Here is a 17,431-nt window from a genome sequence, read left to right on the forward strand (position 1 = left end):
TATTAACCTCCGCAGTTGCAATACCACTAAACATAACAGACTAACGTCGGGCGAATTGCTCTCAAACGACTGGCGAGCGGTTGGCTTTGGTAAAACCCAGCTTGGGAAAGATGCTAGCATGGGGGTGAGGGGGAAGGCGGAGTTGGGAAGCCCAGACGAGATAAGGTCCAAACCACCGGGTGGAGGAGGATGACGTGGACTGGGGGCGTGCTGGGGGGATGAGAGTGGGAGGGGGGGTCCTAGGGGATCATAGTTTTAACACCATGAAATTGTCTCCTCAAAACAGTTTTGGTGAATCGCTTCTTAGTGACTAGTATAAGGCGTAAGGCTCTAAGAGCCCTTAATTCCCTCCCTGCGTTACCTGTTTATCCCGTTTTTGACAAAATGTCAAATGGTTAAGACCAAAATTCGGTCAAGCAAAAATTCGCCCAAAAAGACCACAGTACTAATATGGTAGAAAGGCAGAAAAGCATTTACCTATTCAAGTTGAATAGGTAAATGCTTTTCTGCCTTTCATTTCATAGGTTACATCATTGTTCCCAAACAAACCGGTACTGGAGACGTTCACAATTCAACATCACGCGGTCGCTTCATCAACAATCACATGCAACAACCTCTAATGTTTCGAGCAGGATTCCAAAGCTGAGGCCACCAATGCACAAATTGAAAGGGAGAAGATCTTATAGTTCATAACTATTGCTATCTTAGAATCAGTGTAGACTGAGCAGACACCAATAGTTTTTAGGTACCAATAGTCTTAATAACAAAAGCACTAGGCAACAAACATCTAAGTTACTCTGTCACCTATGGGCACTGGTTTTGACTTGGCCTGCACCCCCAACATGGCTACACCAGCAGTTCCACCCGCTGCTGCAGGAGACCCTTGCAAGCCATCAGGAGGGGATGCCCCACAGGATGAGGAGTTGGGTGTGGTGGGAGAGACAGTGGTGGTCCTCAGGTGAGCTATGTTCTGACGACTCTTCACCAGTGGGGAGACGAAGCCATTCAACCTAAATATTATCAAAACCCTCTTGATCAGATGTAACATTCTGAATACCTAATATATTATGTTCCGACCCCACACATGAAATCTTTTGTCAGCCGAACGCGCAAACTATGTAGAAAGAAAAGCCCAAACGCGCAAACTATGTAGAAAGTGTTAAAATATACGCCCACTAAAAAGAGGTGGAGGTTAGATATATTCTCCAATTTTATTAAAAGTAGTCTCCGGAAAGAAAGTTTGAGACATTTGAGACTACATTTCATTACTACAATCTGATTTCAGAAAAGCTTACCAAAACGTTCCACGCAATAATCTCTCCCTTTGCAGAAAAAGTACGGAATTAATGTGGGAAAAAGGTACACCTAATTGGACGTTCGCTTTAGAGACTGAAACAACTGGATGTTGTCAACGGTAAATCCTTCATGTAGAGCCAGGTTAGAAGCAGAGTTGCAGGGGAAAACTCCTTGAGCCACTGCTCTTCATAACTAATATGGTCCCGCGACATTATTAACAGTTATTTGAAAGTTTACATAAAATAACGGATACTGAAATCCACTCAGTAATTTGAAACTACAGCGAGGCGAATGAGCTGCAACCAGCATTATATCGAATGAGGAAATGACATCAACGAAAGATGCCGAAGGTTCTTCAACAGAGAATTAATAAAAATTGAACATCATTGTCTGCTGTTTGGCCTATTTTTGCACACAGTACTCAATACATGCCTAAGGACATCTAGTTCGAATTTGTCAATGGACTGGAACGGTGGCACAGCTGGTGTGAGAGAGATGGAGCTCAGACAGTCCTTCTCTGAATCCACTTCCGCCCCCTCTCGTTGGACACAGGAGCTGGTGGACATTTCATGGTTATTCACCAACGAGTGGGTTAAGTCTAGGTTCGCTGGCTGGTTACTGAAACAGAGGAAACCTGTTCAATTTTAACGGCAGCATCTATAGTAAACAACTGCTAAAATATTGTCGTACCTGAAATAATAATAATAATCTGAACTAATAATCCTACTTGAAAATAAAAATATTGCTACTATCGCACCTGAAATAAAAATTCAAAGAACCGCATGTTTGACAATATCTATCGCACTAGCAAACAGTTGAGCTGTGATAGGCCTTTGATTGTGAATTCTCAGCTAAACCAAAATTTTAATATTGATAAGGCCACAAAGCGTCAGCCTTTGCTTTGCAGCCATTTCCTTACACTCGAACTGCCTTGTCACAAAGTAGATCTAATTAACGTTTGACTCTCATTAATATAACATAACTAATGTTATGGGGTCTAAGCAGTCACAGCTACTGTGAAAATGGATCAATACTGGTTTCGAACTATCATACATTACTTGCAAGCCTAGCTAGTATGCTACCCATTTACACCAACTGTTCTTAAGCTCTCGAATTTGTGCATCTCTTATAACCCATTCTCTCTTGTCTCAAAAGGCTTCAATTCCCCAGCCAAGAATACGTCAAAAAATTAGAGCTTTTTGACAAGCTTATCTTAGCCACAATTTGCATTAGGCTGCTCTCTCTCAACCTTCTAACATCCAATTAAAACTCTGCCTTCTTTCAAAAGGATTATTAAGCTCTGCTTGCCAGTATCCAGAGCTACATATAAAACATTGTGAACGTGAACCTTTCATCATAACATAGCCGGCAAATTGCCAGAAAATAGCCGCCGTTGACCAGCTCGACGCATTGCTGGACACCGAAAAACAAAAGAAATGGAAGGAATTCGGTTAGGCGCTAATATTATACTTAATTCAGCTTCTAAATTGAAGGCTATTAAGCAAAACTAGCAATCCCGCAAAACCACAATAAAATCGTTTACACGAATAGAAGGTTTAAAATAAGTGAAGGTTTATGTTTCGCGCCGACTCGGCCTCGAACCAATGTCCCTCGTTTAACAGCCATAGGACTCAACAATTAAGCTATCTATGCGTATTACACTTGCCTTTTGCTCTTTCTACAGAAATTTTCTGGACAAAGGCGCTTGTGACTTGCTTGTTATTGCTAAACGGCATGCTTAATGAGAGCAAAAAATGTGCAATTTAGGAGCTCAAGAACAATGGTAGAGCGCGTATCAAGACGCATTTATTAAGCCAGGTTGCGAGATTAAGGACCCCTAGAACAGAATACGCTAGGAGCGCTGTTGACCATTGTGCTCAATTGCGACTGATATTTACTAACAAGAGGTAGAATAGACAAAACTACTGAAACTGCTCAAAACTTAGTTTCATAGCAATTTTATGGATAATGGTAACAGTACTAGTATTAGTTCCGGCTTCTCCAATGCATGGGTTGGAGCACCCTTATTGATCGCTAAAAATGAGAGAGCTTCGAAATTGTGTTGCAGTTTTTGCACAGGCAGCAAACTCTCCAAGTGCACATTTTAATTTCGTTGAAACTTCTAGAAAAGAATTTCCAATAAATGTCGCTGATCCGATATTTTATAATTTTGTTGTCTGTATGGTCTGTGTGTTTGTTGACAATATTGAGATAGGCAGTTCTCGACAAGTTTTCGACGCTTTTGAATTATCGTTTTGTCGTAAGTTTGATTTCACGTTTCGAGTCCCGTCTCGTACGATTAATATTGTTGAAATGTATATATTTTGCTATGAAAATCTTGCATTTATTGTTTATGAGATCACATACTAGTAATAAGCTATGAATTAATAGAAAAATACTTCAAACTTCAGATTAGCAGTCCTTCATCTTACGAACTGCGCTATATCCACTACAAACCACCGGGTCTCAATCGCTTTTATCTTCTCAATAAACATATTTCAGATTGAGAGCATATGAGATTACGCAAAAGTCAAAAACTAAAGCGTGAAAAACTTACTTCAAGGCCAAGAGTGTTCTAGATTAGCGCAGAATCTTATAAGCTATTTTTTTGCACAAACACACATTCACAATAAATACTTCAAACTCCGTTCGGGAGCAACTAAAAAACACGTAGCATCCAGATCAGTAAATCCTCCCTCTGTGCGAGCATACTTTCAAGCCCTCATAGCCTTGTGGTAACTGTACCTGACAAACAGTCTTTCGTCCCAGTTTCGGTTCCACCCATCTACTCCGGGCCTTTTAGTTCACTGACCTCTCACCATATGTTAGCTTAACCATGCTGCTCAATGCAGCACTTAAACAAGCGCTCCGAGGGGCCCTTAAAAAGGCAAAAATTTTGTCCCATTTTAGTACTCAAGCGTTTAATATATAGGATTACCATTTTACCCCAAACACACACTGGAACATAAACCGACTCGCGTCGCAAGAATTGCTATTGAACAACACGCGACATGATTGGAAATTTTCAGGTCTACAAAAAGGAAGGCCCACACGGGTTCGATCCCTCGACCCACTGAATAGCAGTCCTCTATCTCAGCAACTGCGCTATAACCACTACAAAAAACCCTTTCTCACAATCTCTTTTATTTTATCAATGAACATATTTAAGATTAGGAGCATTTGAGATCACGTCAAAATCAAGATGTAGAGTGTGAAAAACTTAGTTGAAAGCAAAGACTCTTCTAGAATAGCGCAGAATCTTCATAGCTAAAACTTTGCAAAAAAACACGCTAACAATAAGAACTTCAAACTTAGTTCGGGAGCAATTAAGAAACACGTAGTACCCAGGACAGTAAATCCTACCCTTGGGTAAGCAAACGTTCAAGATATCATAGCCTCGTGGTGACTGCACCTGACTAGCAGTCTTTGCCCAGGTTCGGTCCCCATACATCTTCATTGAGCCTTTTAGGTTATTGACAACTATCGATATGTTTGCTTAACCATTCTGCTCAATGCGGCTCTCAAACATGCGCTTCGAGAGGCCACTTAAAAACGCAAAAATTTTGTCCCATCTTAGAGCTCAAGCGTTTAATATATGGGATTGCCAGTTCCCCCAAACACTCACATGAGCATAAACCGACTCGCGTCGCAAGAATAGCTCTCGAACAACAGGCCGCATAGTGCTGATTAGAAATTTTCAGGTCTACAAAAAGGAACGTACCCCACACGAGTTCGATCCCTCGACCCTCTGAATAGAAGTCCTCCATCTCAGCAACTGCTATAACCACTACAAACAACCCTTTCTCACAATCGCTTTTAATTTATCAAAAAACATATTTCAGATTGAGAACATTTTAGACCACGTAAAAATCAAGATGTAAAGCGTGAAAAACAAAGTTGAAAGCTAAGAATGTTCTAGAATAGCGCAGAATCCTTAATGCTGAAACTTTGTAGAAAAACACGTTTACAATAATTACTTCGAACTTCGTTCGGGAGCAATTAAACGAACGCAGTACCCAGGACAGTAAATCATTCCTCTGGGCGAGCATACTTTCAAACCCTCTTAGCCTCGTGGTAACTGCACCTGACCAACAGTCCTTTGTCCCAGGTTCGCTTCTCATACATCTTCACTGAGCCCTTCCGATCATTGAACACTATCGACATGTTCACTTATCCATGGCGCTCAATGCGGCTCTCAATTATGCGCTTCGAAAGGCCCCTTAAACATGCAAAAATATTGTCCCATTTTAGAGCGCACGCGTTGAACATATAGGATTACCATTTTCCCCAAATACACACAGGAACATAAACCTGCTCACGTTGCAAGAACTGCTCTCGAACAACAGACGGAATGCTGTTGATAAGAAATTTGCATGTCAACAAGCGGTTCGAACCCTCCACCCTCAGATTAGAAGAGCTCCATCTTACCAGCAGCTCTGTAACCACTAGATACCACCGCTTCCCACAATCGCTTTGATCGTATCAAAAAACATTTTCCAGATTGAAAACATTTGAGACTACGTAAAAATCAAGAAGAAAAGCGTGGAAAACTAAGTTGAAAGCTAAGAGCGTTCTAGAATAGCGCAGAATCCATAAAGCTAAAACTTTGTAGAAAAACACACGTTTACAATAATTACTTCAACTTCGTTCGGGAGCAATTAAACAAACGCAGTACCCAGGACAGTAAATCTTTCCTCTGGGCGAGCATACTATCAAGCCCTCTTAGCCTCGTGGTAACTGCACCTGACTAACAGTCTCTTGTCCCAGGTTCGGTCCTCATACATCTTCATTGAGTCTTTTAGATCATTGACCACTGTCGATATGCTCGCTTAACCATTCTGCTCAATGCGGCTCTCAAACATGCGCTTCGAGAGGCCACTTAAAAACGCAAACTTTGTCACATTTTAGAGCTCAAGCGTTTAATATATAGGATTGCCATTTTTCCCCAAACAGACACAGGAATATAAACCGGTTCACGTTGCAAGAACTGCTCTCGAACAGACGGAATGGTGTTGATTAGAAATTTTCACGTCAACAAGAGGGAAGAAACCCGACAAGGGTTCGAACCTTCGACCGTCAGATTAGAAGAGCTCAATCTTACCAGCAGCTCTGTAACCACTAGAGACCACCGCTTCCCACAATGGCTTTGATCGTATCAATAAAAATTTTCCAGATTGAAAACATTTGAGACTACGTAAAAATCAAGAAGTAAAGCGTGGAAAACTAAGTTGAAAGCTAAGAGCGTTCTAGAATAGCGCAGAATCCATAAAGCTAAAACTTTGTAGAAAAACACACGTTTACAATAATTACTTCAACTTCGTTCGGGAGCAATTAAACAAACGTAGTACCCAGGACAGTAAATCTTTCCTCTGGGCGATCATACTTTCAAGCCCTCTTAGCCTCGTGGTAACTGCAACTGACTAACAGTCTTGTCCCAGGTTCGGTCCTCATACATCTTCATTGAGCCTTTTAGATCATTGACCACTGTCGATATGCTCGCTTAACCAATCTGCTCAATGCGGCTCTCAAACATGCGCTTCGAGAGGCCACTTAAAAACGCAAAAACTTTGTCCATTTTAGAGCTCAAGCGTTTAATATATAGGATTGCCAGTTCCCCCAAACACACACATGAGCATAAACCGACTCGCGTCACAAGTATTGCTCTCGAAGAACAAGCGGCATGGTGTTGATTGGAAATTTTCATGTCTACAAAAGGAAGGTACCCTACACGGTTTCGATCCCTCAAACCTCTGAATAGCAGTCCTCCATCTCAGCAACTGCGCTATAACAATTAGAAAAAACCATTTCTCATAATCGCTTTTATTTTATCATTAACCACATTTCAGATTGAGAACATTTGAGACCACGTAGAAATCAAGAAGTAAAGCGTGAAAAACTAAGTTGAAAGCTAAGAGTGTTCTAGAATAGCGCAGAATCCGTAAAGCTAAAACTTTGCGGAAAAAACACACGTTTACAATAATGACTTCAAACTTCGTTCGGGAGCAATTAAACGTAGTACCCAGGACAGTAAATCCTTTCTCTGGACGAGTATACTTTCAAGCCCTCTTAGCCTCGTGGTAACTGCACCTCACCAACAGTCTTTCGTCCCCGGTTTGCTTCTGATACATCTTCGTTGAGCCTTTTATATCAATGACCACTATCGATATGTTCACCTAACCATTCTGCTCAATGCGGCTCTCAATTATGCGCTTCGAGAAGCCCCTTAAACATGTAAAAATTTTGTCCCATTTTAGACCTCACGCGTTTAATATATAGTATTACCATTTTTCCCCAAACACAAACAGGAACATAAACCGACTCGCTTCGAAAGAATTGCCTTCGAACAACAAGCGGCATGGTGTTGATTAGAAACTTTCATGTCTACAAAAAGGAAGGTACCCCACACGGGATCAATCTCTCGACCCTCTGAATAGCAGTCCTCCATCTCGGCAACCGCGCTATAACCACTACTAACAATCCCTTTTATCAATAAATATATTTCAGATTGAGAGCGTTTGAGATAACGTAAAAATGAAGAAGTAAAGACTGAAAAATGTTGAAAGCCAAGAATTTGCTAGAATAGCGCAGAATACCTCAAGCAAAAACTTTGCGAAAAAACACACGTTTACAATAATTACTTCGATCTTCGTTCGGGAGCAATTAAATGTAGTACCCAAGTCAGTAAATCCTTCATCTGGGCGAGCATACTTTTAAGCCCTTTTAGCCTCGTGGCAACTGCACCTCACCAACAGTCTTTTGTCCCAGGTTTGGTTCTTATACATCTACTTTGAGCCTTGGTTGAAAAACTTGGTAGAGAGCTAAAGAAAACTTGGTTGATAGCTAAGAGGAAAACTTGGTTGAAAGCTAAGAATGTTCTAGAATAGCGATGTATCTGTAAAGCTAAAACCTTGCAGAAAAACACATTTACAAAAAATACTTCAAACTTTGTTCGGGAGCAATGAAAAATTACGTAGTACCCAGGAGAGTAAATCATGCCTCTGGGCAAGCAACCTTTCACGCTATCATAGCCTCGTGGTGACTGCACCTGACTAAATCCTTTGTCCCAGGTTTGGTTCTTATATATCTACTTTGAGCCTTGGTTGAAAAACTTGGTTGAAAGCTAAGGAAAACTTGGTTGAAAGCTAAGAGGAAAACTTGGTTGAAAGCTAAGAGTGTTCTAGAATAGCGATGTATCTGTAAAGCTGAAACCTTGCAGAAAAACACATTTACAAAAAATACTTCAAATTTTGTTCGGGAGCAATGAAAAATCACGTAATACCCAGGAGAGTAAATCATGCCTCTGGGCAAGCAACCTTTCACGCTATCATAGCCTCGTGGTGACTGCACCTGACTAAATCCTTTGTCCCAGGTTTGGTTCTTATACATCTAATTTGAGCCTTTTAGGTCTTTGACCCCTCTCGATATGTTCGCTTAACCGTGCTGCTCAATGCGGCTTTTAAACATGCGCATCGAAAGGCCTCTCAAACATGCAAAGATTTGTCCCATTTTGGAGTTCACGCGTTTAATATTAGGAAGGATTAGCGTTTTTCAATCTCAAAAGACGCGGACATGAAACGTATCAGTGTCGCAAGAAGTGCTGATCAGAAGTATTCATGTCTACAAAGAAGAGTGTATCCATCACGAGTTCGAACTCTCAACCCTCAGCATAGCAGTCCTGCATCTAACCAACTGCTCCATAACCACTTCATTTCACCGTTTCTCACAATTGCTTTTATCGTATCAATAAACAGCTTTCAAATTGAGAGCATTTGAGATCACTCAAAAATCATAAAGTAAAGCATGAAAACCATTGAAAGCTAAGAGTGTTCTAGAATAGCGCGGAACCTGCACAGCAAAAACTTTGCAGAAAAACACAAGTTTACAATAAGAACAACATCAAACTTAGTTCGGGAGCAATAAAAAAACATGTAATACCCAGGACAGTAAATCAACTTTCTGGGCAAGCACAATTTCAAACCATCATTTGAAGATGCTGCTCACCTAACCATGCTGCTCAGTGTTTGTTCGCCTTACCATGCTGCTCAATGCGGCTCTTAAACATGCGCATCAAGAGGCGCCTTAATAACGCAAAAAAATTTGTCCCAATTTCGGTTAATATTTAGGATACTAATGCCAGCTCACGCGTTTAGTATTTAGGATACTAATGCCAGCTGGCAATTGCTTTAATAAACTTTGACAACCTAATGCACTACGACTTAATGACAGGGTTTTATCGGTTTATCCCGTTTCTTTTGATTTTGCTTTTGACATTAACCGCATTCACTACAGTGCGTAAATCAAAGTGAAAGAATTTAAAATCAATTCAGTTCAAACAGCGAGCGACGCAAGTCAGAAGTTAAGCGTTACCTGCTCTTTTCAACTTGACCGCATTCACAATACCTTGTAACTCAAGGAGTGATAGATTTAAATGCATTCAATTGAAACAGTGGGAGAGGTAAGTCAGTAGTCAAACGTGAAAACCGTGACTTATGTAGAACAAAAAAGACTTCCGTAGAACGAAGCGAACTGAATAAAAACATAGCCGCAAGATTCCAGATCCGACTCAAAGTACACAATCTTTCAGGCCCCAGCCAACCAATCAGAATGTTTCTGATAATTAAAATCACTAATCATTTTCAAACAAGACATGGGAAAGACCAGAATGATATCTGGAAAACGGGACAAATTTATTCACAAGTTCAGCCACAAAAGCCACTATTGTGGAGGGAAACTCCCAATACCAAAAATTTTTATTTAATAAATGACCAACCTTCAATATAAAAATGAAACAAGAGAAAAACGCTGGAGAAAACCGAGAAAAGGGGGAAAATCTTATCTCAAAAGTTAAAAAATGATTGGGATTGAGAGAATAGAAGATATCGAAAGATTTTTGTACAAACACATTTTTAAGTCCAATTTATTTTGATGGCATTTCGTAGTTGAACATAATTCTGTTTCTTAGAGAGAGGCTACAGAAACTATCAATACCAATAAGCATAAGAGTTGGTAACTAAGACTTATAGGAACGCAGTTCAAATAGCGGGCATTTAAAATTGGGCTTTATGGGTTTATCCCGTTTCTATTTCTGACTTCAAAATTTTATTCTGACTCTGTTCAATTTGAATTGCTTTATTGAGCAACTGATGTTCAAATTCACTTTTAGCAGAATGAGAGAAGAGAGAAACTAGCCTAGAGAAGTCAAAAATATTTCACGCACAAATGCTCTGAAAAAGCGGCAAAATGGTAAAGCGAAAAAAAGTTTGACGAAATAAAAAAAACATAGCAGGACAAGTCCTGACGTACAATTCAAAGAATTTTCATTGACTAAACAGAAAAACTAGACCTAGAATGGACTATGAGTGAATTGAGAAAACTATTTTAAAAAAATCAGATCAAAAAATAAGAAAAAAAAACAAAAAAACAATGTCAAAGTGCCGCATGTTAACAAAAAAATCCACTAGCGAGAAATGAAAATTTAATTCAAACAAAAATTTAGGCCTAGAATGAGCTGTGAATGGATTGGGAAAACCAGTTAGAAAAAATCCGATCCAAAAAATCGAAAAAACAGTAAAAATCAGAGCGAAATTGCCGCATGTGAACAAAAAACCACTACCGAGAATCCGAATTTTTGTTCAAACACCATTTTCGCACTCTACTTTAAAATTAGAGCGAAAAAAATTCACGCCGCAAAACCACTCGCTTTTTCGCTCCATTTCCTGTTTCGGCGTGACCAAAATCACTACTCCAATTTGACTTCAAAAATCATGAATATGTGTGAACAGATCTTAAAAAAAAAGACAGCGCCCCAATACAATTCAAATTCTTTGAATTGTAATAGGAGCGCTATAATAGCCGGCTGAGAAGATGAGGGCGGTTATTAACAATGGGAAAGCCCCCAGATGCTATAAAAACGGAATAAAGTTACAAAACTGCTAAAAAAAGCGTCAAGCGGCAGAATGGCAAAAATGGACCAAATTGCGCCTACCTTTTATTAGATGATTAAAGAGGCCTTCACATGCACAAAAAAAGTTTAGCTGATTGAGACTGACACCGTTATCAGATCAAGTTAACTTAAAACTAAAAAAAACTTCTGGATAAAGCGAAACGTAATCTAAAAATTCGATCGCTTAGCAATTTTTTTTCATCTTCTTTTCACGCGCGCTCTCAGAATAATACATGAACGAAAATCTCTCCAATTTCTCCCACTGTTTTTCACTTTTGTTCAGATTGACCTAAACTTCTAAAAGACCCTAACGTCGGGAGAATTATTCTCAAACAACCGGCAAGCGGTTTGATTCGTCTGTAGCTAGTCAAGGTTGAGTGAGGCTAGCTTTAGCTTAATTGGAGGGGCGTGAGCAGAGTGCAATAGATTATGACGTCACTCCACATAACAGCAGCTGGAATGCGTCATTATCTAAAGAGTTAATGAAAGAGAGACAGAGAGAGAGAGAGAGAAATAAAAAGTCTAGAAAGAGAAGAAAAGAATCCCGAACCGACAGAGAGACCTAGGAATATTTCCATGATGGGATTCGACTCCGCAATTTCTAGTTCTCTAGCCTTGTTAGTAATTAAATCAGAGAAAATCTGAAAAGTGCAATATTTAAAAAGTTTCCAATTTTCGCAGTGAAGAAAATGATTATAACCAGTTTTTTTCTTTGGAGTTCTGTCATGTAACCCATCTGCAGGACTTCAAAAGTTTCGTTGGCCAGTAATGATCAACTCAGAACCGGACGAAAATATTCCAAAAGTTTAAAAACAATTGCACAATTTAACAAAACCTTGCTAAAATTGGCCATGCTTACAGCTTCAGAACTATTTCATTCTCTCAACAAAACTATCCAGAATCTCTATTTCAAGTCATAAAAAGTTTCAAGGGCTCATTAAACTTGGAACATAAAATTTTCAAAAATTTGAAATAAAAATTTTATCAAAAGTTGCAAAAACTCGAGTCATTAAAGTGTTGATAACCATTGCCGTAACTCTAGAAATTATGCAGCAGCTTAGACCTTGTCAAACTTGAGGTTCCTGGGCCCCTGATGCCAGAGAAACTAAAAATAAAAAACTTGCATTTTTTTTACAACTTGCTTAAATACTTTTTAATAATTGCATATTCGTGTTAAAAAAATCTTGAAAAAGATTCTATTACATCTAAAAACTATGCACTAATCTATTATAAAAACCTAGAGGAGGTTCCTCGGCTCTTGAGGGTGGAGAAATCTAAAACATACCCGGCAGATTGCCGGAAAATAGCCGCCATTGATTCCAATAAGCATGATTGGGATTGAAAGAATAGAAGATATCGAAAAGAAGATTTTTGTACAAACATAGTTTTTAAGTCCGATTTATTTTGATGGCATTTCGTAGTTGAACATACATCTGTTTCTTAGAGAGAGGCTACAGGGGCTACTATCAATACCAATAAGCATAAGAGATGGTAACTAAGATTTATAGGAACGACGTTCAAATAGCGGGCATCTAAAATTGGGCTTTATGGGTTTATCCCGTTTCTATTTCTGACTTCAATTTTTATTCTGACTCTGTTCATTTTGAATTGCTTTGCTGAGCAACTGATGTTCAAATTCACTTTTAGCAGAATGGGAGAAGAGAGAAACTAGCCTAGAGAAGTCAAAAAGATTTCACGCAAAATGCTGAAAAAGCGGCAAAATGGTAAAGCGAAAAAAAGTTCGACGAAGTAAAAAAAATAGGAGCGCTATAATAGTCGGCTAAGAAGATGAGGGCGGCTATTAAAAATGAACAAAAACTTAAATTTTTTATAGTTGCATAAAAAAAATTGCTAAAATTTTGTGATATTAAAAAGGTGAAAACTATTCCATGGCCAATACAAAAATTTTTCCGAAACTTATTATCAAACCCTTAAGGAGTTTTCCTGGTCCCGGGTCTGAAAAAACTTGAACCATGACAATAAATGTCAAAAAAAATGAATAAAAAATTGCAAGTTTTGTCAAAAAAACGCTTAAGTTCGCGATGTAAAAATGTTGAAAATCAATCCATTGCCAGGAGGTTCCTTGACACTTAGGGCTTAAAAAACTCAAAAAATGACAAAATTGTTTAAAAAAAACTTGTGAAAATTAGTATAAATTTGCGTGATTTTGTTTGGATTACCAAAACATATAGCTCTTAAAACGGTCATAAAAAGTACTTATGTCTTGTAAAAGACCTTTACCAACATCAACTAGTCACTTTAGACTGCTCAAAAAAAATCGAAAAATGACGAAAAAAAACAAAAAAAAACATACCCGGCAGATTGCCGGAAAATAGCCGCCGTTGATTCCAATAAGCATGATTGGGATTGAAATAACAGAAGATATTGAAAAAAAAAATTTTGTGCAAAAACATTTTTTTAAGTCCGATTTATTTTGATGGCATTTCGTGGTTGTACTTCTGTTTTAGAGAGAGGCTACAGGGGCTACTATCAATACCAATAAGCATTAGAGATGGTAACTAAGACTTATAGGAACGACGTTCAAATAGCGGGCATCTAAAATTGGGTTTTATGGGTTTATCCCGTTTCTACTTCTGACTTCAATTTTTTATACTGACTCTGTTCATTTTGAATTGCTTTGCTGAGCAACTGATGTTCAAAATCACTTTTAGCAGAATGAGAGAAGAGAGAAACTAGCCTAGAGAAGTCAAAAAGATTTCACGCAAAATGTTGAAAAGGCGGCAAAATGAGGTAAAGCGAAACATTTTTTTATTCGACGAAGTAAAAAAAAAATAGGAGCGCTATAATAGCCGGCTGAGAAGATGAGGGCGGCTATTAATTACAACATTTTGGGCTCAAAACTGCAAAAAATGACCTTTTAACCTTAAACTACGGCCTTCCCGGTAGCTTCATCACACTAAGCACTTGAAGGACTACTAAACGCGGCTACGCACCTCTAAGGAAACTTAATGCCTACTGGGCGCTACCTGTTTATCCTGTTCTTAAATTGTCAAATGGGTCAGACGAAAAATCGCATAAAAAAGACCAACAAGACTAATATAATCGCTACAAACTTCGTTTGAGAGCAATTAATCACAATTACTCCTCTTCGAGTCGTAAAAAAAGAGAGCGTCTAAATAATAGCCGTTGAGAGGCTGATGGCGGTTATTAAACAGTCCTAGCGTATACTCTTACAAATATCTGTATTCAAATCTTAATAGTTATTATCAGATTAAATATCAAAAAAAATGTTGGCGTTACGTTTGTTCGCTCGTTGCCGTGCTTTCCATTCCAGGAACATTCCCGACTATAACTTGCGATCTGTCCACTATAGTTTTGAATGTAAACTGCGGTCCCATCCACAACCTTCTATGCGGAGATGCATGAGTGCTCATTTCCACCTGGGCCATCCAGAAATTATACTGGGCACACTTAGTCTCCAAATTACAGTTGACCGCCTGCGTTGATTTGCGACTGCCGGACACCCGATCGAATCCTCCGAAGGTATCAGTTGTTCTAGGTGAGGTTGCTTTGTTCGATGACAACGGTGCTATATTGCTACTCGAGGACACGTTTGCGGTTGATGTGTTGAATGCACTTGTTCTCTGAATTGAAGATGAGTTACTAAGGTCACTTTGGATTAGATCGCCTGTTAATGTATCACAGCTGGCTTGCGTGTCTGAAACAACAAAATCAGCATCAGAGAAAAGAATATAATTGACAATGTCTCGAAACTACAAAATCCGCAAATCTTCCGGATAATATTAACTACAAAAAACTGACTCACTCATTCAAGGATGAGTTTAAAACATATACCAACAAACTTCGGGTGAATTGCTTTCGAACGACAAGCTGGGGTATTTTAATAAGTGGAATGGGGTGTGCGGCTTAAATATGTTTTATGGATGCAAAAACAGAGACCCCTCGGGTTGGAAGCCCGGTCCTCCAGGATGCCGGTCCAATATCTTAATCACTTAGCTACAATGGCTTTGCTTCTTTTTTGCTCACAATAGGTTTTATATTTGCAACTTTACTTCAGAAAGAGAGCAACGTCAATCACCCAAAAATGGAGATCTCAGGCGTAAAAAAGTCACTCAAGAAGTCAACGAATGTTCTAGAAAAGCGATAAAACGGTCGAGCGATATTTTGGTTTTTTATTGCACACAGTCGGAAAAACCACTCTCGAACTACTTGCAGGAGCAGTAATCAATTGCAACCTGCCTCAGTCGGGGGGTGTAGCCTGAATGGGACTGGGACATTCACAAGGGGCTTCAAATAACCTCATTAGAGGTTAAAACATATACCACCATTAAGATTTGAAGTGAAAAAATGGCACCAGTTTTGGCGCACTTATCAATTGACTTCAAGTATTTAATTGCCTCCATTTGAGTTCAGCAGCTTGAAATTGTGAATGAGAGAAATTTAGATCACGCAAAACGCAGAAAGTCAAGGGCGTAAAAGTCACTCGAAAAGTCAAAAAACGGTCAAGCAAAAATTTTTGGAAAAAAACGACACGCACGTTTACAATAAATTCTTCTCTCCTAGACCATTTAAAAAACTAAAAAAATATTATTCATTTACTCAAGAAAAAAACTAGCCTGGCCTATCGGAAATTTTAGTGTCCTTTAGATGAAACAACTAAAGCATTTTCCAAGTAATGCGGCGAAAAATATGTCCTCAAAAGAAAAAGAAATATACAGAAAACTCTTTAAAATAGACAATAATAAGAAATTTCCAACGTTTGGATTAAAACAGTTAGAAAAAAAATGCCAACTCTTTTTTTGTCCAAATCTTCTAGTGTCTTCTGCACATTTAACTCTCAAATGACTGGCGAGCGATTGTCTTTGTCAATAGCTAGCTACTGTTTAGGGATGCTAGCTTTCATCGAAGAGGAACCGCCCTTCATTCACACCAAGTTATGTCTCCAAAATAGTTTCGGTGAACCCCATACTTGAACAGACTAGTAGACCGAAAGGCTTTAAGAGAGCTTAATCGCAAACAAAGATTTACTGAGGGGGGTAACTGCGGGGGGGGGGGTCAAAGTTTTAAGATACAGAACAGCCGTAACACCATGAAATTGTCTCAAAAATTTTGGTGAATCGCTTCTTAGTGACTGGTATAAGGCGTAAGGATCTAAGAGCCCTCAATGACCTCCGGGCGCTATCTGTTTATTCCGTTTTTGAAAACGAAAAATCAATAGGGTCATACAAAAAATCGGTCAAGCGAAAAATAGCAGAAAGACTGCGACACTAAAACTTTGTTAAGCAATTAATAAATATGGTGCATCCAGTCGATACATTGGAGAGCATTAATCTTAAAACTAACAATATTAGCAGTATACTCTATTGGACTTCGATAACTTGAAGCACAGTATTAGTACTCGGGGTTTATTACGCATCCCATTTCTTTTGAATTTTGACCTTGACCGTATTTGCTGAGTGAATTCTGAATTACATTCAGTTGAACCAATAAGATAAGTAAGTCAGGAGCCATAGAGGAAAGTCGTGATTTATGTAAATCAAAAAACGTGATCTAAAGAATACTGGAAACAAGACGAAGAGTCGTGCAATAAAAACTCTCAATTAAGCTTACCTCAATCAGAACTATCAAAGCTTATAGCAAAAAGAATTATCAGAGAAAAATGGTAATAACAAAAAATCAAAGGTAAATTGCATATCAAAACGATTTCAACAGATGCAGAAACAATTTATCAGTTTGAAGTGGGAAGTAGGGGTGGGGTGGTGGTTGTTGTTGGTGGGGGGTTGGCTGGGTTAGTTGAGAGGGAGGGAGAGGGGTGCCGTGGGGAGGGTAGGGTTTGAGGAGTGGGGATAGACAAAAATTGCAAGTTTGGAGGCAGGTAGGGGTGCCATTCTGGGAGGAGGGAATTTCAGGTACATTGGGGGGGGGGGGGGAGGAAGTTGCTATTTTGAGGGACGAGCGGGTGGATAGGCTAGGGTGCGGGGGTTCTGTATTTGCAAAGATAGGAGGGACATTTATGGATCAAAAATACCTATTCCAATGGTCCTCTTCGAGTCGTAAAAGGATAGCGCCTAATAAATAGCCTTTTAGAGTCTGACGGCAGCTATTAAAATAACTAGCAGGCCCGCAAAAGTATAACAAGATCATTTGAAAAATAGAAGTTTTAAAATTCATTTTATTTCTACCACCTGGGGCTGGAACACATGCCCCTCG

General features: G+C 39.1%; 1 protein-coding gene across 1 annotated transcript in view; it reads right to left on the bottom strand.

Moving 5' to 3' along the window:
* Positions 1-17,431, bottom strand: part of LOC142354317 (BCAS3 microtubule associated cell migration factor-like) — a 128,338-nt gene that overhangs the window by 29,968 nt on the left and 80,939 nt on the right. The window contains exons 13-15 of the mRNA XM_075406585.1: positions 14,501-14,918; positions 1,729-1,914; positions 805-1,010 (exon numbers count right to left, since the gene is read on the bottom strand). Of these exons, the coding sequence (XP_075262700.1) occupies positions 805-1,010; positions 1,729-1,914; positions 14,501-14,918 (810 nt within the window). The remainder of the gene's footprint in view (positions 1-804; positions 1,011-1,728; positions 1,915-14,500; positions 14,919-17,431) is intronic.

The sequence above is a fragment of the Convolutriloba macropyga genome, chromosome 15 (assembly GCF_964194025.1).
Source record: "Convolutriloba macropyga chromosome 15, txConMacr16.3, whole genome shotgun sequence".
Classification (NCBI taxonomy): Eukaryota; Metazoa; Xenacoelomorpha; order Acoela; family Convolutidae; genus Convolutriloba; species Convolutriloba macropyga.